Genomic DNA, 20,774 nt, shown 5'->3' with positions numbered 1-20,774 from the left:
CACCCTGTGACGCTCAGGGGTTACTCCTGGCTATGCGCTCAGAAGTTGCTCCTGGCTTCTTGGGGGACCATATGGGACGCCGGGGGATCGAACCGCGGTCCGTGCGCAGGCAAGGCAGGCACCTTAGCTCCAGCGCCACCGCCCGGCCCCGACCATTGCATCTTTTGAGTCACCTCAAAGGACAGAGTGATAGCACCGTGGGGGAAGGCTTTTTCCCTGCAAGTAGCCGACCCGGGTTTGATCCCTGACATCTCATACGGTTCCCCTGAGCCTTCCAGGAGCAATAATCCTTGTATACCACCGGCTGTGGCCCATAAACCAAAAATAAATAAATAAAATAAAATAAATTTTAATTAAAAGGCATCACTTAAAGAAAAGTAAGCACTTCCTTTAACAAGGTTTCCTGGACAAGACCCACCAAGATGATCGAGGTTCCTGCTGTTGCTATAGCTGCGGAAGCCACCTCGGCCAGAAACCACATCTCCCAGAATCCCTTGCGTCCGACGGGCGCTCCGGCCAATCAGCGCGCTCTCGGCGTCCCGGAAGTCTCGCGAGACTCCGGCGGCCGCCTGGGCCGTCCCCGGGCGCTGTCGCGCGGCGCCGCTTTGTTTGTTCCCCGAGCGGCGATGGCTTGGGGGCGCGGCGGGCACGGGTTCGAGCCCCGGTCGGCCCCGCGGGAGGTCAGAGCTCGGCCGCGGCTTTTAATGGAATTGCCCGCCTTGGCTTTGGTCCGGGAGAGAGGGCGCTGAGGTGCAGGCGCTGTTCGCCTGTGGGGCAGAGGGGCTGCGGCCGTCCCGAGGCGGTGTGTGTCCGGTCGGCCTTGGGGCTTCTTTCCTTTGGGGTTCGGGCGCTCAGAGCAGGCGCCCAAGAATTTAGGGGATCCTAGCGTGCCCTCTTCAGTTCGCTGGGGTAGTCCCAGGGGTGGGGTTGGGGGGACTCCCGCAGCCCTTGCTGCCTGTCAGGCCCCAGTTTTCGGACTGTTTCTGGGCCACACCAGCAAGGCTGCACTCCCTGCAGACGACAGCCACAGTGCCCCGCACTGTTTCTGTAGCCCAAACGTCTGGAGTTTAAGGGAAGAATTCAACGTGAAGGTATCCATGTTGTGGCCGTGCTGCTCGGGAGAGTGGGAGAAGTCTTCAAGCACAGCCTCTGGCTTGGGCAGCTGGAGGGAGGTGGGTGCCTTCTGATCGCCGAGTGGGTGGGGAAGGTGTCTGGCTAGTGACCTCTCCGGACTTCAAGGGAGCTGGGTAGGTTCTGGTCCAGCGAGTGCTGAGTTCAGCTTCTGCTGGATGAGCCGATGATTTTCCTCAGGGCTCTAGGCCACACTTGGCACTGCTCAGGGATCACTCCTGACTGAGCTCAGGGGCTTTCTGGGGTTCAGGGATCAAATCTGGATTGATTGCATGTAAGGCAAGCAACTTTCCCTCTGTATGATTTTTGGCAGCATGCCTTATGCACTTAAAAAGATGAGATCTGCTGGAAAAGATATTGGGGTTGTACCTGATAATACCAAACTATTTGGCTTGGCCTGGAGTGGAGCGAAGAGGGATCAGAGCTGTAGTGCAGCAAGTAGGGCACTTGACTTGCAGGTGGCCAACCCACATTCTATCCTTGGCAACCCATTTGGTCCCTGAAACTATTGCTGGGTGTGGTCCAAATCCTCCTCCCCAAATGGAGAGATGTGATTGAATGGTATTTGCAACAGTGAAGAGAAAGGGGTTTGATCTGAGGGACATGCAAGCTCTTAAAGGCCAGGTGGTTCGTTGCAGCAGTAAGGGACTGTGTTACATGGGGCTTTGATGAGAGGCCTTGATCTGGACAAGCTGTGCGCCTGGATGCCTTATGTCGCAGGCATGCAAGGAAGCCTGTGATGTGCCCATGGCTCACTGCACGTAGTAGACCTTACACCGGGAAACCGTCATCAGATGGAAAGTCCACTCTCAGGAATGATTGATGGAGCTGGAGCAGTAGTACAGTGGGTGGGGCGCTTACCTCACATGCAGCCGACTCGGGTTCAATTCCCAGCATCCCACATGGTCCCAGGCTCACCAAGGATGATTCTGGTGCAGATCCTTGAGTAACCCCTGACCACTGCCACTTACCGCACAAAAACACCCCTCCCCAAAATGTCATTGTTGTGTGAATGCAGAAGGGCTGGGGCTGACTAACTTGGGGCCTTTGTATCCAGGGTGTACAGCTTTTGTGCTGCGTGTGGGGGGAACCTCAGAGTGTCCAAAGCCATGTCACTAGCCCTGTGCTCAGATGGAGCTGGTGTTCCTCTGCTGTGAAGAGATGACAGACCATTGGTTGGCACTGCCTCTGGCTGGGGGCTGGGGGGGAGTGTGCTACGAGGTCTCGGTTAATAGAGGCTGCTTTTGGATTCCTCTGCCCCATCGTGACAGGTCCCTGTGACCTTTGAGGACGTGGTTGTGCACTTCTCCGCGGAGGAGTGGGGGCTCCTGGATGAGGCTCAGAGGTGCCTGAACCATGCTGTGATGCAGGAGAACCTGTCACTTGCAGCCTCAGTAGGTAAGGACTTTTCCTACACAGTGCACTCCTTCTCATTGGCTCTGTGCTTCCTGGCTGTTTGTTGGGCTTTGGCTTCGTGCAGACACCCACCCTTGCTCCGGAACCTTGGCCAGCATCTTGTGTCTGGGTCTCACGATGGTCTGTGTTAGTGTTCCTGTCCTGCCACAGTTAGTCTCAGGTGTTCGACCATTAATCAGCCTTTCTCCATGGGTGTGTGCAGTAATGATCCAGCAAAGCGAGAGTGGCATGCTTGGACTCCTGAGCCTGTCTTCTCTACCCACTGTCCCTTGTTCCTTTTATTTATTTTGGTTTTTGTTTTTGGGGGCCACACCCAGCAGTGCACAGGAGTTACTCCTGGCTCTGCACTCAGAAATCACACTTGGCAGGCTCGGGGGACCATATGGGATGCCGGGGATTGTACCCGAGTCTGTCCCAGATAGCAGCATGCAAGGCAAATGCCCTACCATTGTGCTATTGCCCCCGCCCCTGGTATTTTTTCTGGGCCACACCCAGAAAAGGGGGTTCAGGGGTTACCCCTGGCTCTGTGCTTAGAAGTCACTTCTGGAACACTCAGAGGACCATATGGATGCCAGGGATCAAACCCAGGTTGGCTGCATGCAAAGCAGACAAGTCCCGTTGTTCACTCTGGCCCCTCCTTGTTTCTTTAAAAGTGCATCTTCCAGGCCAGAGAAATGGCACTGCACGTGGGGCACTTACTTTGCACATGGCCAATCTGGATTTGATCCCCAGGATTCCATATTTCCCCTGAGCCCTCTAGAAATGATTCCTGAGTTCAGAGTCAGGAGTAACCCCTGAGCATGCTGTGTGTGATCCAAACCCCACCCCACCCCACCCCCAAAGTGAATCTTTTTGTTTTGTTTTGTTTTGTCTTTGTTTTTGTTTTTTGGTTTGGTTTTTGGGCCACACCCGATGACGTTCAGGGGTTACTCCTGGCTATGCGCTCAGAAGCCGCTCCTGGTTTGGGGCACCTGATGGGACGCCAGGGGCAGACACCTTACTTCTAGCGCCATCACACTGGCCCCCAAAGTGAATCTTACATAGTCCATGTCGTCCTCATCTTGCCAGGTATTTATTTGGATTTAGTCCTGGATCTGGGCTCAGGGATCACTCCTCGAGGGGCTCAGGGCACAAGTGGGATTCCAGGGATGCCTCTGTTCTATTTACTCCTTGCCCTTATGCATCCCGTTTAATTGGCCAGCTTAAGCTGGGGGGCATGGGGTATTCCGTGTTTGTGCTGAAGGAGTGCCTGACAGGATAAACAGTTCTAGGGACTATTGGGATTATGTGCCTTGAGGAGGCGCAGTAGGAAAGTGTGGTTTCAGATCTGAATTAAGTCATTTTAGGGAAACGTTCTCTGCTTAAAATCGTTCTAGAGCAAAGGCTCCTGCAGTAATTAAGTCTTCTAGACATTTGCCTACTTGTCTTTTTTCTCTGGTTTCTGGCCTCTGCCTGTCCCCCATTTCACTGACACCCACATATTTCTCTTTCTTTCTTTCTTTCTTTCTTTCTTTCTTTCTTTCTTTCTTTCTTTCTTTCTTTCTTTCTTTCTTTCTTTTCTTTCTTTCTTTCTTCTTTCTTTCTTTCTTCTTCCTTCCTTCCTTCCTTCCTTCCTTCCTTCCTTCCTTTCTTTCTTTCTTTCTTCCTTCCTTTCTTTCTTTCTTTCTTTCTTCCTTTCTCTCTTTCTCTTTCTCTCCCTCTTTCTCCCTTCCTTCCTTCCTTCCTTCCTTCCTTCCTTCCTTCCTTCCTTCCTTCCTTCCTTCCTTCCTTCCTTCCCTTCCCTTCCCCTCCCCCTCCCCCTCCCCCTCCTCCCCTCCCCCTCCCCCTCCCCTCCCCTCCCCTTCCCTTCCCTTCCCTTCCCTTCCTTTCTTTTGGTTTTTGGGCCATACCCGGCAGTGCTCAGGGGTTACTCCTGGCTGTCTACTCAGAAATAGCTCCTGGCAGGCACGGGGGACCATATGGGACACCGGGATTCGAACCAACCACCTTTGGTCCTGGACCGGCTGCTTGCAAGGCAAACGCCACTGTGCGCTGTGCTCTCTCTCTCCGGGCCTGCCTTCCTTCCTTCCTTCCTTCCTTCCTTCCTTCCTTCCTTCCTTCCTTCCTTCCTTCCTTCCTTCCTTCCTTCCTTCCTTCCTTCTTTCTCTCTTTCTTTTTTTCTTTCTTCCTTTCTCTCTCTCTTTCTTTCTCTCTCTCTTTCTTTCTTTCTCTTTCTTTCTTTCTTTCTTTCTTTCTTTCTTTCTTTCTTTCTTTCTTTCTTTCTTTCTTTCTTTCTTTCTCTTTCTCCTTCCTTCCTTCCTTCCTTCCTTCCTTCCTTCCTTCCTTCCTTCCTTCCTTCCTTCCTTCCCTTCCCTTCCTTTCCCTTCCCTTCCTCTCTTTCTTTTTCTTTTTGGGGTCACATCTTGTGACTCTCAGGGGTTACTCCTGTCATGCGCTCAGAAATCGCTTCCAGCTCGGGGGACCTTATGGGACGCCAGGGATCGAACCAAGATTGTTCCTGGATTGGCTGCTTAGAACGCAAACGCCCTATCGCTATTGCTCCGGCCCATATTTCTATTTCTGTTGTTTTCTTTTTTTCTTTTCTATATTTTTTTTTGGTTTTTGGGCCACACCCGGCAGTGCTCAGGGACTGTCTGCTCAGAAATAGCTCCTGGCTGGCACCGGGGACCATATGGGACACCGGGATTCGAACCAACCACCTTTAGTCCTGGATCGGCTGCTTGCAAGGCAAACGCCACTGTGCTATCTCTCTGGGCCCATTTCTGTTGTTTTCTAACAGTCGACATTTCTTATGTCCAGGGATGTATGTATATTTATTTTTCAACATTTTTTTGTTAAGTCACACCAAGAAGCTGTGGCAAATATACACAATGAAACTGTTGTAGCTGTAAGAAAAGATGTGATCTTGGGGGGTTGGAGCAGTAGCACAGCGGGCAGGGCATTTCATTCATGACTGAGTTTCAGAGAACAGTGTTTCAGCATCTACCCCTCCCCAGCGTTCACCTCTTTCCTCTAGAGCAGTGCTTCTCAATTATTTTCTGTCATGCCCCCCAGGAAGAAGAAAACATTTTTGTGCCCCCCCCCCCGCATGACTGTATAGTTTTTTTTTTGTTTTTGGTTTTTGGGCCACACCCGTTTGACGCTCAGGGATTACTCCTGGCTCTACACTCAGAAATCACTCCTGGCAGGCTCCGGGGACCATACGGGATGCCGAGATTGGAACCACTGACCTTCTGCATGAAAGGCAAATGCCTTACCTCCATGCTATCTCTCTGGCCCCCTGAGAGGAGCTTTTCATAATTGATACTGGTCCCAGCCCTGCCTGAAAAAGACTTCTTTACTCTCCAGTGCCACTCTGCCTCCCTCCACTGTTCCTGAATTCTGTTCCTGTCCTAGCCCCCCATATGTATATTCATCAAAAATTCCTGGCCAAGGGTTAGAGTGATAATACAGTGGGGTAAGGTGCTTGCCTTGAATACAGCTGACCCAGGTTTGATCCCTGGCATCCCATATGGTCTTTCTGAATACCACCAGGAATAATTTCTGACTAGAGTATCAGGAATTAGCTCTGAGCAACATTGGGTGTGGCCAAGAAATTGAAAATAAATAAAAATTCTTGGTTACAGCTGGAGCAATAGGACAGCAAGCAGAAAGGGGGCCTGAGAAATAGCACAGCAGTAGGGCATTTGCCTTGCTCACAGCCGACTCAGAAAGGATCCAGGTTCAATTCCCAGCATCCAGTATGGTCCTCCGAGCCTGCCAGAAGCGATTTCTGAGCGAAGAGCCAGGAGTAACTCCTGAGCGCCGCTGGGTGTAACCCCCCCAAATAAAAGGACAGCAAGCAGAATGCTAGGTACACCCGAGTTTAATCTCGGGCGCCCATATGGTCCCCCAAACCCCAACAGGACTGATTCCTGAGTTTGGACCCAGGAATAACTCTGAGCACCCTGGGTGACCAATCTTGGTCACCAGATGCCCAGGTGTGTTCTGCTCTACCTGGGTCGGTCCCTCCTCACCCGGGACTCCCTTGACTTACTGTGGGAGGGCACGCCAGGCAGTGCGGAGAGTCCATTGGCAGTGCTGGGGAGCCTGCTGGAGTGACCCCTGCTGGCCGTGTGTGGGACAAGCACTTTTATTCCTCGTTTATCTCTTGAGCCCATCTACTTTTGTGTGTGGCCTTTTATTTGGGAGGATGTGGAGGCCCACATCCTGCAGTGCTCAGGGGTTACTTCTGTCTGCACTCAGCAATCACTCCTGGCTGTTTGGGGAGCCAGATGGGTACTGTGGATCTAATTTGAGTTGGCTGTGTGCAAAGTAAAACACCCTCCCTGCTATATTATCACTCTCTCCCCCCCATTTTCTTATTTTTATTGTAATAATGCGGCATGTTTACAGTAGTGCTAATGTTTATGGTCTTGGTGTCTAGTGATTGCCACTTGCCTCTTTCCTTCTCAAGGATGTCCTTGCATTTTTTGTAGTCCACATCTTCACTAACCCTAGTCCTGTCTCCCCATTTGGTGATCTGTTACATAATCTAAGGCCAAAGGTTTGTCTTAATTCCATGCTGTTTAATCAATCCTTTGTTTGTTTCTTCGTACCAGGGATGAATGTGATCATCCTGTATTTTTTCCCCCATCTGACTTACTTTCACTTAATACCCATGGTTCCATCCATGTTTCAGTGCATGGAAAGATTTTCTCTTTTCTCTTTGTATTTTGGTTTGGGGCTACACCCAGTAGTGTCAGGGCTTAATACAGGCTTTATGTTCAGGAGCCATGTGCTCGGGAGACCATCTGGGTGCTAATTGTCGAACCTGGGTCAGCAGCATGCAATGCAAAATGGCCTGCCAGCTGTGCTATTGCTCCAGCCCCCCAGGACTATATCTTTTCTTACAGCTACAACACAATTTCATTGTATATATTTGCCACAGCTTCTTTATTCTTCATGCTTTATCAGCATTGCTGCACTTTTAGGTTTTCATGGAATAAGCACTGAGAAGGCCCCTTCTGAACTGTCAAGTGTCAAATCTGTTCGATCTGAAGGCATGCCCGTGTGGAAGGTATGTGGTGGCTGCAGTCCAGAATTAATTTGTGCCTTTGTTTTCACCAAGGAGTGCATCCTGTGCAGAATCTCTCTGTTGCTGTGGCGTGTGGGAACCCAGTTTCTCTCAGTTCCAACCTCCAACCCCATCAGAAACGGGACAGTGGGGAGAAATGTCAGAGACAGAAGGAGAAGGGGGCCTTGCCTTTTAGTTGGTTCAACATCCTTGTGCCCAGTAATAACTCGACGTGGAATGAAGATGAGAAGGATCGCCTGGGAAGCCTTGTGGCTCTTGGGCATCAAGCCACCGACCATGGAGAGCATCCACAGAGAAGCAGAGAGAATAGTGCGACCCCTCTCGCGCTGTCCAGACGGCTTGTGTGTGGTGACTGTGGCAAATCGGTTTTGAAGAAAAGGTTTCTGGAGCACTGGAGGATCCACACTGGAGACAAGCCTCATGCGTGCCGTGAATGTGGCAAGTTGTTTAGACACACATCCACCTTCAGAGAACATCAGAAGCTCCACAGCGGAAAAAGGCTGTTCCAGTGCAGTGACTGTGGGAAGGCTTTCCTCCACAAAAGATCCTTTCTGGAGCACCAGAGGATCCACACTGGAGAAAAACCTCTGGAGTGTCGCGAATGTGGGAAGTTTTACAGACACAGATCCACTCTGACTGTGCACCAGAAACTGCATGGCAAGGAAAGGCCATTCAAGTGTGGTGACTGTGAGAAGTCCTTCTACAAAAGGCTGCTGCAGGAGCACCAGAGGATCCACACCAAAGAAAAGCCTCTGCAGTGTTGTGGGTGTGGCAAGTTCTTTAGACACAGATCTACCCTCTCTCAGCACCAGAAACTCCACTGGAAAGGCCTTACCCAGTGAGTAAGCACAACCTGGCAATTCTCTCAACACTTTCGTTTGGCTGTTTTGTTTGTTTTTGGGGGGTCCACAGCTGGCGATGCTCTGGAGTTACTCATGCCTCGGTATTCAGGAATCACTCCTGGAAGTGCTTGGCAGACTATGTGATACCAGGAATTGAAACTGGGTTAGCCATGTGCAAAGCAAACACATCCACTATACTATTGCTCCAGCCCATCTAGCAACACTTTCTTTTTTGTTTTGTTTTGTTTTGTTTTGTTTGGTGTTTGGCTCTGCACTCAGAAATTGCTCCTGGCAGGCTTGAGGAACCATATGGGATGCCAGGAATCAAACCCAGATCCGTCCTGGGTCGGCCACGTGCTAGGCATATACCTTACCGCTATGCTCTCTCTCCAGCCCCATTTCTTTCAGCACTTTCAACATCAGAAACTTGATAGTGAAGAAAGGCATTATGTTTGTAGCACATACTGGGAAATAATAGACATAACATGTAGGATTGGGCACCACAGAAGAGCTCACGTTGAAGGAAAGACTTGCAAGGGTAGTCTATGTAAGTATACTACAAAAGGGAAATCCTTCTGTGAAAATTACTGAGCAAATCCACACTGGAGAAAGACCTCCTGAGTCCAGTGACTGGAAAAGGTGTGACAATTTAGCTTGGGCCTTGTTAAGCAGCAGAGTTCAGTAAACATGGAGAAGCCTTAGTGAACATTCCTTCCCGGGCACCAGACAATTCAGACCAGAAGACCTGCACCTTCTGTGGAATGGCGTCACTTTATTCAGCATCTATATGGACTTAGGTTATAGACTTTACAGGGATTATTCTTTACTAGACTCTCAAAGCTTTTGTCTTGATTTGTTTGGGGGCCACACCTAAAGATACTCGGGACTAATTCTTTACTCTGGGATCACTACTGGTGGTGCTTGAGGGATCAATTATATGAGGTGCTGGGAATTGGACTTTGATCAATGGTGTACAGGGCAATGTCTATCCATTTTACTATTTCTCTGACCCATTCTTTTTTTTTTTGGGGGGGGTAACACCGGAGGATTGAACCTGGTACATCCTAGGTCAGCACATACAAGGCATATGCCCTACCTGTTGTGCCACTGCTCCAGCACCTCTGATCCATTCTTTTTTGGGGGGGGGATTGGGGTTTTTTTGGGTCACATCTGGCAGCGCACAGGGGTTACTCTAGGCTCTATGCTCAGAAATCACTCCTGGCAGGCTCGGGGGACCATATGGGATGCCGGGATTTGAACCACCATCCTTCATGCAAGACAAGTGCCCTACCTCCATGCTATCTCTCCAGCCCTCTCTGATCCATTCTTAAAGAGTTTTAGGTACAAATTAAAATTAAACTTTGCACATTTAAAGAGCCAGGAATTGGCGATTCGGTACAAGTTCCAGATACTGACTAGATTTTTATCGGTAAATGGAACTTTGAAGCATGCCAGGTATGTATAGGAGGATAACTGCACTCCTGGGTCATGTTTCCACAAGATCTGTTGATCGCAACAGAGGTCAGGGAACGCAAATCTTTACTAGTCCAGTTCCTTAAGAAGATTAAAAGAAGTGTGAACCTGACGTTGGCTTAGGGGTGAAACTAGGTTCTCCTTATGGCTTGCTGAAGCTTTTCTTTACAAATTGTGTTTTTCTTTGTCATATGTGAATTTATCTCATGCCACTCATTTGGGAAACAGTATCATATGCATACATATAGCATCAGCATACACAAATATATATATATATATATTGGTTTTTGGTCCACACCCAGTGACACTCAGAGGTTACTCGTGGCTATGCGCTCAGAAATCACTCTAGGCTTGGGGGATGCCAGGGATCAAACTGAGGTCTGTCCTGGCTCAGCCATGTGCAAGGCAAATGCCCTACCGCTTGCACCACCACTTCGGCCCTTTATTAATAAATATGTCTTTAAAAAAAATCTAGGGGCCGGAGCTATAGCATAGCGGCAGGACGTTTGCCTTGCACACCGTCGATTCAGGACGGACCTTGGTTTGATCCCCTATCCCAGGCGTCCCATGTGGTCCCCCTAGCCAGGAGTAACCCTGAGCATCAGCAGGGGTGGCCTTAAAAAAATGGGGTCTTGTGCACTATATAGAGTGACTGAAAACAATTTTGGGGGTCTGAGAGATTGTATAAGCGGATAGGGCACTTGCCTTACACAGATACCCTGGATTCTATCCCTGGTACAAGGGATCCCTGAGCTCAAGGAGGGGATTAAGCCCTGAGCCCTGCCAGGTGAGACCCCAAAATGAAACAAACTGGAAGTGGGGAAAAAAGCACACACATAACAGGCAAATGTGTCCAAACTAAGTGGTCTTAGTCCCAGACTTAGCTCACCAGGGATATGGGTAACCAGTTGTCGTGATTTTTTTTTTTTTTTTTTTTGGTGCCGAAACCCAGGATCGAACCAGGGTGTTGTCAATTCTTAAAATGATACTTAACAAGTGAAAATGTGGATGATGAGTAAAAATCGTTGCATTGAGTGAAAGAAGACAAGTTGGTATGACTGGGTTTGTAACAAAACTTAAGTTACGTGGGATGTAAGTCAGTCATGAATGGGTCTAATTCTGGGAGGAAAGGACAGACCATGTAACGGGAACTCACTCGGGAGTGACAGAATGCTCCAGTGGTGGCGGCTTATGTTGCGCATATGATTGCATATGTTTGTGACCACTGATCCCAAGGACATGAAAAATCAGTGAATATTGCTGTAAGTCTTTACTCGCCGAATGTTGGGTTTTTGTTGTCGTTTGTTTCAGCTGCGCCCAAGAATCACTCGTGGTGGGGCTATCTTGGATGCAGGTATCAAACTCATGTCAGCTGCATATTGGGCAAGCCCCTTGTTTTAATAATTTACAATATTATTAGACTTGATGCATACTACATTCCAACCCTACACTCCACCAGTGTCTCCATTGTCCCAGCAAATTCCCTGTGCCTTTACCTCATCATGGTAAACTCAGTTCTGTAGTCCAATTCATAAATTATGTTGTCTTTGGCTGTTATACCCTATTGTGCTTTATATCCTTATATAAAAGAACTGTCCAGGGGCTCAATTCCACATTTTGCTGTGCAATAGCATAGCAGGTAAGGTATTTATCTTGCATGCGGCCAACTCGGGTTCGATCCCCAGCATCCCATGTGGTTCCCTGAGCCTTCCAGGAGTGATTTCTGAACACAGAGCCAGAAGTAACCAAGTGCCACCGGATATGGTCCAAAAAATAAAATAAAATAAAGATCTGTTCCTCTCTGCACTTAGCATAATGCTACCCTCCAGTTCCATCTATTGAGTGGCCAATTAGTTGCATGATTTCGTCTTTTTTTCTTTTTTTCTTTTTTTTTTTCTTTTTTTTTAGCCACACCTGGCAGCACTCGGGGTTACTCTTGACTTTCTGCTCGGAAATCGCTCTTGGAAGGCTCAGGGACCATATGGGATGCCAGGATTTGAACCACAGTTGGTCCTGGGTCAGCCGCTTGCAAGGCAAATGTCTGCCCTACCACTATGCTATCTTTCCAACCCTGCATGATTTCATCTTAAGTGACGTAAGTACTGCATTGTGTCTATCTACCATCATCGCATTTAGGTTAGTACCAGATTTTAGCTGTTGTGAGCACAGGATTGCCAATTATCTTTCAGAATAGATTTTGGAGCTTGGGGTAGGTGCCTATTGCTGGGTTGTGTGGAAGCTCTCAGTTTTTGTAGGTGGGGGGGTCTATATTGTTTTCTAAAAAGGCTAGACCAATTCCACATTCCCACCAGTAGTGGGTGTTGCTTTCCTCCCTCCTTCATTTCCACCAAAACTGCTTCTTTGAGATGTGGTTTTGATTTCCTTAGTGATAAGTGATGCAGCGTGTATTTTCAGGTACCTGTTGACCATCAGGATGTCTTTGAGAAAGTGTCTTCCTCTCCTGCTCAGGGATCGCTCCTGGTAGGACTGGGGGGTGGGGGTGGGGAACGTATGTGGTCCAAGGAATTGATCCCAAGATTGCTATGGGCCAATTGTACTATCTCTTAAGCCATATTTTTAGTTTTTGTGTTTTGTTTTGTTTTGGGGCCACACCTGGCAATGTTCAGGGGTTCCTCTTGGCTCTGCTCTGCTTGGCTCTGATGTTGACAGGTAACTATCATATAGTTCCAAGAATAATTATTCTCACCCAAGAAACCAGCAAAGCGCATTCAGTTCAGGGATCACTGAGAGGACTTCGTAGTCACAAGATAAGTGCGCTACCTCTATGCTCTCTGATTCCTGGAATGGGAATCTTATTTATTTATTCATTCATTCATTTAAAATTGAATCACTGAGACAGTTGCAGAACTGTTCATGATCAGGTTTTCAATGTCCATCACTTGGATGGATATTTTAATAAGTATCAGGTTTTTAGGGCTAGAGAGGTAGTACAGCGGATAGGATGTTTGCCTTGCAGGTGACCTGGGAACCCAGGTTTGAACCCCCTATGGTCTAGCACCTCCTGGAGTAAACACAGAACAGAGCCGGGAGTAAGTCTCAAGCATCACTTGTGGCCCCATAGCAAACGAAAATCAATTTTTTAGGTCTTTGGGTGCTCAGGGGTTCCTCCTGGCTCTGCGCTCTGAAATCGTTCCTGGCAGGCTCGGGGGACTAGATGGGATGCCGGGATTCCATCCACTGTCCGTCCTGAATCGGCTGTGTGCAAGGCCATTACTGCTGTGCTCTGTCCGGCCCCAAAAATTAATTTCTAAGAAAATCTTTTAGATCTTACTACAGTCTGCATCTCCTAAGCAGCTGAGACACCACTTCCAGGGCATTCTGGTTGCACCTGTGAAAATCACGTTTCCCCAGGGCGCTGCGTTAGTGCCTTGAGCCAAGCAGCAGGCAAGGGTGGGATGGGTGCAGGCCAGGACTTGGAGGCTGTCATTTTAGTCCATCAACTCAGCTGTGCTTTTCGGTTGGCGCTGGGGTGACCAGCCGCAAGGAGGGTCTGAGGACCCACTGGACTGGGGCCTCCTGAGCCCTGCTGGGGCCCAGGCTCAGGTACAGGCTGTTCTTGGGGTTCCAGATTAAGCTGTGTGTGGCGAGGCTGGGCAGAGAGACTTCTGGTTGCTGGACGGACCAAGGGCTGCTGGAGCACTGAGGCCCGTGTCCTTGCTCGTGCTGTGTGGACAGAGATGTGGGGGTGCAGGAGGGCACGAGGCGATGGGAGAACTGCGGCATCCCAGACTGGTAACCTCTGGCTTCCCGGCAATTGTGTTGGCTCATGGTGTAGTAGGCGGACGGGAGCACTCGTCTCAGCACCTGGTCCGATATCTGGCCTGGACAGGGACCGTCTGGGAGAGAGGCTCTTGCAGTCGGCCCAAGTAATCTGCTCTCTTTCTGTCTGAAGGACTGCCAAGATCTGGGCCAGCTGTGACCTCGGCTTTTTCCATTGCCTTTGTTTGGTGTTTCCTCATCATCGCTATTGGGAATAGTCGTTGGGCCTGTTTTGGTGGAAGGACGCCCAGGTTCAGTCCTTGGACCCGAATGCCCCAAAGTTGGGAGTTTTCCCCAAGTTCTGCTGGGTCTGGGTCAAACCCCCCTCCTGAAAGACTGCTGGTTTTTGTCATGGTAATAAATCCGATGTCTGGTACCTTTAGAAGGACCTTCCTTGAGAACGGCTTGTAATTTCTTTCCTGTGAGCTCGTATGCTGGGACTTGATGTTTGAGAACTACCTTCATTCCATTCCATTAGTTCTGATGTCTGACTGGGCGTTTACCAGCAAGAGCTCCTGGTGGAGTGGACAGGACCTTGTCGGGACCCCGCGTGGGACTGTGTCCTAAGTCCTCGGGACAAAGAAGATGACTGCTGGTCCCAAGACCATGCCGGGGCTGGCACCCCACCCTGGGAGTCCCTGGCCCCCAATAAAAGGTGTCGACAAAGAAATAGCTGTTGCCGGTTTTTTATTTAGTTTGGGGTGATGCACAGGGGTGATTCCTGACTGCGCAGTGAACTCATTCCTGGCGGTGATGGGGGGACCCTGTGGGGCTCGGGGGTCGAAACCCACAGCCGTTTGCCAGCCTCTTCCCCTGCTCCTGGCTCTTGTTCTCGGGGAGAGCCGGGGACTACATCACCCAGAAGCCTCGCGCCGCCCTGTCCGTCACTGTGGGAGGCTGGTCGGGCCGTCTGTGGTGCCAGGGACAGAGCACAGGGAGTTGGATGAGCCCAGGAGCAGCCGGACTCCCCTCGCCCCCGTCAGGGGCCTGTGGAAAAGATGGGGCCTGCGGGAGGCCCCTGGGGGGACAGCAGGCCGGGAGCAGGCTGAGGTTGTCTCGGGCTTCGGGGCTTCAGGAACCCCATGTGGTCGCACGCAAGACACGCGCTCTTTGGCTTTGCTCTTTGGGTCACAGCTGGTGGCGCTCTGGGGTGACTCCTGGCAGACGGGGGGGGTACCATCGGGGATGCCAGGTTCAAACCCGGGTTGGCCACTGTCCATCCCTTGTGCTTCCGCTCCAGCCCAGACGTGCACCTTCTGCATTCTCTCCAACCTCGGGCGCTGCCTTTTAACAGAGAGCAAGCGTGCCGGCCTCGTCCAGTGGAGCCCAGCGGTTGACCGCCCTTAAGCAGGTGCCTGTCCTCAGAGGCAACGCGCAGAGGTTGACTCGGCCAAAGGGCCTGTGTTCACCTGGTGTGTGTGGATCAGTAACATTGAATCATGAAAACAGCCAGGGTTCGGAACAGCTGCGCCTTTGGTTTTCATGAAAAACAAAAGTGAGTGAGTGTGTGTGTGTGTGTGTGTGTGTGTGTGTGTGTGTGTGGGTGTGTGTGTCACATGCCAACGTGCCTGATACAGACAGATTCCTGATCCCACTTCCAGGGTGAGGACCGTCTGACTGGGGTGGGGTGGGGTGGGTGACTGAGGGGCAGCAGAAGAGAAAGGGTTGAGCTTACCTGGAAACCTCTACATGCTTTCGAATTGGCAGGGAGTGTAGTGGTAGGACTTAAAAGTTGCTTCCAGGATCATCCCAGCAGTAGGGGGCCATTGACCAAAGATAGATGTGGTGCTGGGGTGGTGGGAAAACCCTGTGATTTGGGGAGGTAGAGTCAGATTCGTTCCTTGGAGTCTTAGAGATAGTGTGCCCTCGAGGCATGGGCTATGTCCACCTTTCCGTGTATGCTCAGCGTCTGTCCACAAACAGGGATTATGGGGTAATCAGGGCAGGAGGTCTGGCAGAGTCGGTCACGTGCTGGGCTGTCACTATTTCTCGCACTCCCCACGTAGCGCCCAAGCATGACTGTTTTTCCTACCTCCTTCACCCCGAGGGGTCCCAAAGCCTTGATTGAAAGGTTTTGAAAAGGGAGCCTCACAGTCAACACGGGTGTCCCCCATTGCCAGCCAACTCTCATCTGCTCACCAGCATGCCCCACTCCTAATTGGAACTTATGGAGTGCACCAGTGCTCTGAATTGCAATCGGGTCACGATTTTTGGTAGTTGCTGGGTTGCGCATGTAAGATGTTAGGTTTTAATTTTGCAAAGTGAAACAATTTTGCTTAGGAAATATGAGAAGTAAATAGACAGAATCCCCAAGAAATAACAGAAGGGAATTACATAGCCAAGCTGGGGTGTTGGCGAGTCCAGAGTAAAGCACTCTACTTGCAAGCCACTCTTAATGTGCCTTTTATCATATATAGGTGCTGAATATTATTGTTGTTGGTTTGCTTTGTTTTGCTTTTTGTCACATCCAGCTGTGTTCAGAGCTTACTCCTGCGTTTGTACTCAGGGACCATTACTGGCGGAGTTTGTGACATGGGGTGCCTGGATCTAACTAGGTTGATCGCTTGCAAAGCATGTGCCTCACCCCCTGTGCTATCTAGATTGGGCTTCTCTGGCCAGTGATTTAACACTCATTTGCCATGTCTCCTCTGTGAGCTTTACCTTTGCTACAGTTCTGCCTACCCAGAGGTGCTAAAGGATAGACCTCGAAGTTCTGAGGGGGCATTTGATTCTAGCAGGCAGGACTTGGATGGGTCCTGGTGAGGGGAGCACATCTTCTGAAGCTATAACCCGTCTTTGTGTCTTTGCTCCTTCTCTGAGTTGACCTGATCTGTAACACTTTGAGTTCATTTTGCTCAGAAACTTGTTGGCTTATTTTAGGGTCACACTTGGTGGTTGCACAGGGCTTACTCTTGGCTTTTACTCCTGTTGGGCCGGGGAACCATTTGGGGTACTGGAGATCAGACTTGGATAAGCATGATGCAAGGCAGCAGCCTCCTGGCTGTATTATCGCTCTGTTCCTGCTCAGAAACTCTTTAACCTGCTTCCAGATCTGTTGTCCTACACACAATATTTCATGTTTCATCCTGGGCCCACCACACATTTTCCTGGTGCTGTTCCCTCCCATCAAATCTGCGCTTATTTCAACATCAGTTTTCTAATTTCAGGTGTTGGAGTGGGGTGGAGGATGGAGAGGTGCCCTCTGAGTGGAGCATTTTTCTAGTGATCTCTCAGAATCATCTGCCCTGATGACTCACCCTTATGACATGTGTGGCCCTATCTCGACAAGTTCTTTCCCCCTGGATCAACACCAAGATGCCCACTGTGGCCTGAGGCCTGGGACATGGGGCACAGGTGGGATGTGTGGGAGCCAAATCTGCTGCAGTAAAGACTTTAATCTAAACCTGAAGTCACACGAAACAGAAAAATTCAGAACAGAGAAAGAAAATTCCTTGCTTCTGAGGAGCTGTACCACTTGTGAAGAGCCTCGCTTGTTAGAGACACCTTCCACGGGTGAGGAGGAGCAGCAACAAGTGCCCAGTTTGTACTGTCAACAGCAAAAGGCCAGCCATAGACAGAGGAAGGCAGCAAACACTGAAAGTAGCAAGGCCTGTCCTGCTGAAGAAATGCCTCACAGGTGCACCGAGTGTGGGAAAACCTTCAGCCGCAAGGACACACTGGTCCAGCACCAGCGGATCCACACTGGGGAAAGGCCGTACGAGTGTGGTGAGTGTGGGAAGGCCTTCAGCCGCAAGGCCACGTTGGTCCAACATGAGAGAATCCACACTGGGGAACGGCCTTATGAGTGTGGCGAGTGTGGGAAAACTTTCAGTCGCAAAGACAACTTGACTCAGCACAAAAGAATTCACACGGGAGAAATGCCTTACAAATGTGGCGAATGTGGAAAGTTCTTCAGCCATCACTCCAACTTGGTTGTCCACCAAAGAGTCCACAATGGTGTAAGGCCTTACAAGTGCAATGATTGTGGAAAAGTCTTCCGGCACAAGCCCACACTGGTTCAGCATGAGAGCACTCACACTGGGGAGAACCCTTACGCTTGCAGTGACTGTGGGAAATGCTTTGGCCACAGATATAACCTCATTAAGCACCAGCGAATTCACACTGAAGCAAGGCCTTTTGAGTGCAGGGACTGTGGGAAATTCTTCAGTCGGAGCTCTGACTTTATTGTGCACCAGAGAGTTCACACTGGTGAAAGGCCTTTCGTATGCAGCAAATGTGGAAAAGACTTCATCAGAACCTCTCACCTCGTTCGGCACCAGAAGATCCACACTGGAGAAAGGCCCTATGAGTGCAACAAGTGTGGGAAATGCTACAGCCTCAGCTCCCATCTCGTTCGGCACCAGAAGGTCCACACTGCAGGCCGGCTGTAGGCCCTGAGGCATCCATCATCATCTGACAGGCACATCAGTCCCACGCTGGACATTAGTCCTAGAAAATGCCTTTTGAATATCAAGCCAAGGGAAGTTTTCAAGTCCTCTGACCCGTTTTGAAACCAGATTGAAGTTCCTTGCTGGATTTGCCTTTGTTGTCAAAGCCTGTGGTTGAAACCATAGAAAGTCTCCTGGCTCCATCACCCTGGTATGCGAAGGGAAGGCAGAATCCTCACATTCTTCAAGCCATGGGCAAGGTGCTGAGAACCCCAGGTTCTAAGGAAGCTCTGCATTCCTCCCTAAACAGGTTTGCTTTTCTCACGGGGATCATTTCTTTCACAGGAAATGGTAACAGGATTTCCAGCTTGGAGAACACTTTACCTCATGTTTCTCTGCTTTTTGGATAATAAAGACAGTATTTCAACTACTGGTTCATTCTCTCACTAGGGAAATGCGTCCCTCTGTTCTTGACTGACAGCATGGGTGTGAGGATGTACTGCTGCCAGGCCTCCAGGCTTGCTCGCTGCAGTGCTGAGATGAGATGGTGCCAGGGATCAGTTTCAGCTTCAAAAAGGCATGTGCTACCTTAAACCCTATAGTATTTTTCCAGCCCCTTGAGGATTTTTTGTTTGAATTTTTTAGTTTTGGGACCACACCTGGTAGTGTTCATGGGGTTACTTCTGGCTCTGTGCGCAGACAGCTCTAGGCAGATTCCGGAGATCCTATGGGATGCCAGAGATCAAATCTCTGGGTTGGCTGTGTGCAAGGGAAATACCCCATCCCCTGTGCTATCACTCCAGCCCCCAACTGAGTATTATTTTAGTTTCGGAAGTGCTCGGCTGTATTATCACTCTGTTCCTGCTCAGAAACTCCAGGCTCTGTGTTCAGAGATTACTCCTGGAATTCTAGAGGAACCATATAGGATGCTGGGGATCAAACCTGGATTGGCCACAAACCTCTTACCCACTGAACTATCACTCCGGCCAATTGGGGATTTTAGTTTGTTTATTTTTTGGTCACAAAAACAGCAGCTCTCAGGATTTACTCCTGGCTCTTTGCTCAGAAATCGCAGGAAATCAGCCTGGCAGGCTCGGGGGACCATATGGGATGCGGGGAATTGAACCAGGGTCCTTCCGGGGTTGGACGTGTGCTACTGCTTCGGCCCCAAGATGGGTTTTTTTTTTTTTTTAATGGCTTGGGTTGGCTTGAAAAGAGGCCTTTTTGGGGACGGAACGATTGCACAGTGGGTTTTCCTTGCACCTGGCCAACCTGGGTTTGATCCTCAGCATCCCACAGGGTATCCCAAGCTTGCTAAGAGTGATTTCTGAGTGCAGAGCCAGGAGTAATTCCTGAGCGATGGCAGGTATGGTCCAGAAACAAAAAAGGGGAGGGGGACATTCCAAACTATAGAGGTAAGGACAAGTGTGCCTCTTTGAAAAAGCCAGAGAGCGTCTCAGTGCAGATTCGATGCTAGCTAGTTTCCACTGCAGACAAGCTGTGTGTGTGTGTGAGAATGAGTTTGGCTGGCTGCGTTGTTTTAAGGTCCAAGATCACCTTTAAACAGTACAGACTGAGAATCTTTTCTGTAGCAGGTATCATGTACTTGGGGAAATCCTGTCAGTAACAAGTCTGAAGCCTGTTTTTCATTGGTATAGCCACAGAGAACTTCTCACTTTACCACCCACTTAGAAAGTGCCCAGCCATGCGGTGTTGGGAGATTTCCAGGAAGTTTGGAAGTAGAGTTGAAATGGGGCTGGAGCGGAGCATTAGAGGGCTCCTGGGGTAGCTTTAATGTCTTTGGCAAGTAGCATGTGACTCTGTGGGCCAGAGGGAAAACTGCCAGGAGCAAAATCTGTCTCGACTGCTGGGAGGGTCCTTGCCTCACATACACCTGACACGGGTTCTACCCCCGGCGCCCCATAGAGTCCCCAAATCTGTCAGAAGTCAGCCTTCAACACCAGCAGATATAATCTCAAAACTATGTCTGAGCTCTGTTCCAGCACCTGTGCGCATCTCTGGAGAGGGCCAGTGTGTGTGTGTGTGTTTGCTTGTGTGTTCATGGTATTATCGTATGTGTCACAGTGGGTTCTTGGTCATATGACTTAGCTCAGCTGGACTCCATCTACCGCCCAGTTCTGGCAGTCTTTTCCAGCTTTGGGGAGGTGCAGACTATGGACATGGATGAGGGATCTTTTGTCGGGCCTGATGGCGGACCTATAGCTGCTTCTAAAACTGAACCAGATCTGTACACATCCTTGATAGCAACCCGCGGCCCAAAAGCCACTTCAGTGCTCTCAAAGGAATAGCGTATGCTCTGAGGGATCTGCTCAATGGAACAGGAGTCCCAAGTCCTTTGTCGCTTCAGGCAAGAAGAAATGCAGACCAGCCAGGGAATAGAGGAGGGTGTGGGGTGGTCAGTGGGGGTCAGGGCAGAGCTTGTGGGGAAAGCGTTGTGACTGGAGGAGGAGGAGGAGGTGGGGATGGGGTTGTCACACATGGGTAGGTTCCATAACATCTTCTTTTGGGTGGAGCCACATCTGGTGACGCTGAGGGGTTACTCCTGGCTATGTGCTCAGAAATTGCTCCTGGCTCAGGGGACCATATGGGTTGCCAGGATTCGAACTACCGTCTATCCTGTATCAACTGCATGCAAGGCAAGCGCCA

The 20,774-nt window shown here is 50.0% G+C and overlaps 2 protein-coding genes across 4 annotated transcripts; both read left to right on the top strand.

Moving 5' to 3' along the window:
* The first annotated feature begins 600 nt into the window (after positions 1–600).
* Positions 601–18,511, top strand: LOC126028012 (zinc finger protein 134-like). Of its 3 annotated transcripts, none has more exons than XR_007502363.1 (2): positions 601–680; positions 2,403–2,465. XR_007502363.1 is itself a non-coding variant. In XM_049787054.1 (2 exons), the coding sequence occupies exon 2, from the start codon at positions 16,968–16,970 to the stop codon at positions 18,108–18,110; it is 1,143 nt and encodes a 380-aa protein (XP_049643011.1). In that variant the 5' UTR covers positions 645–680; positions 16,887–16,967; the 3' UTR covers positions 18,111–18,511. The 3 variants fall into 3 exon arrangements, 2 of the variants coding, with proteins under 2 accessions (XP_049643011.1, XP_049643010.1); XM_049787054.1 differs by lacking the exon at positions 2,403–2,465 and adding an exon at positions 16,887–18,511 and having other exon boundaries at positions 645–680; XM_049787053.1 differs by lacking the exons at positions 601–680; positions 2,403–2,465 and adding exons at positions 7,317–7,606; positions 16,887–18,511.
* Positions 2,463–8,466, top strand: LOC126028738 (zinc finger protein 419-like). Its single transcript, XM_049787664.1, has 2 exons — positions 2,463–2,529; positions 7,658–8,466. Exons 1-2 carry the CDS (start codon positions 2,496–2,498, stop codon positions 8,464–8,466), a joined length of 843 nt encoding a protein of 280 aa, XP_049643621.1. The 5' UTR covers positions 2,463–2,495.
* Positions 18,512–20,774: the final 2,263 nt, after the last annotated feature.

This window comes from Suncus etruscus, chromosome 14 (genome assembly GCF_024139225.1).
Source record: "Suncus etruscus isolate mSunEtr1 chromosome 14, mSunEtr1.pri.cur, whole genome shotgun sequence".
In the NCBI taxonomy this organism is placed as follows: Eukaryota; Metazoa; Chordata; class Mammalia; order Eulipotyphla; family Soricidae; genus Suncus; species Suncus etruscus.
This window is presented reverse-complemented; position numbering and strand designations above follow the sequence as displayed.

Coding starts and splice junctions, on each gene's coding strand:
- LOC126028012 (XM_049787054.1), top strand. CDS start 16,968: ATGACTCACCCTTATGACATGTGTGGCCCTATCTCGACAAGTTCTTTC.
- LOC126028738 (XM_049787664.1), top strand. CDS start 2,496: ATGCAGGAGAACCTGTCACTTGCAGCCTCAGTAG. Junction 2,530..7,657: donor GTCACTTGCAGCCTCAGTAG/GTAAGGACTTTT, acceptor GTTTTCACCAAG/GAGTGCATCCTGTGCAGAAT.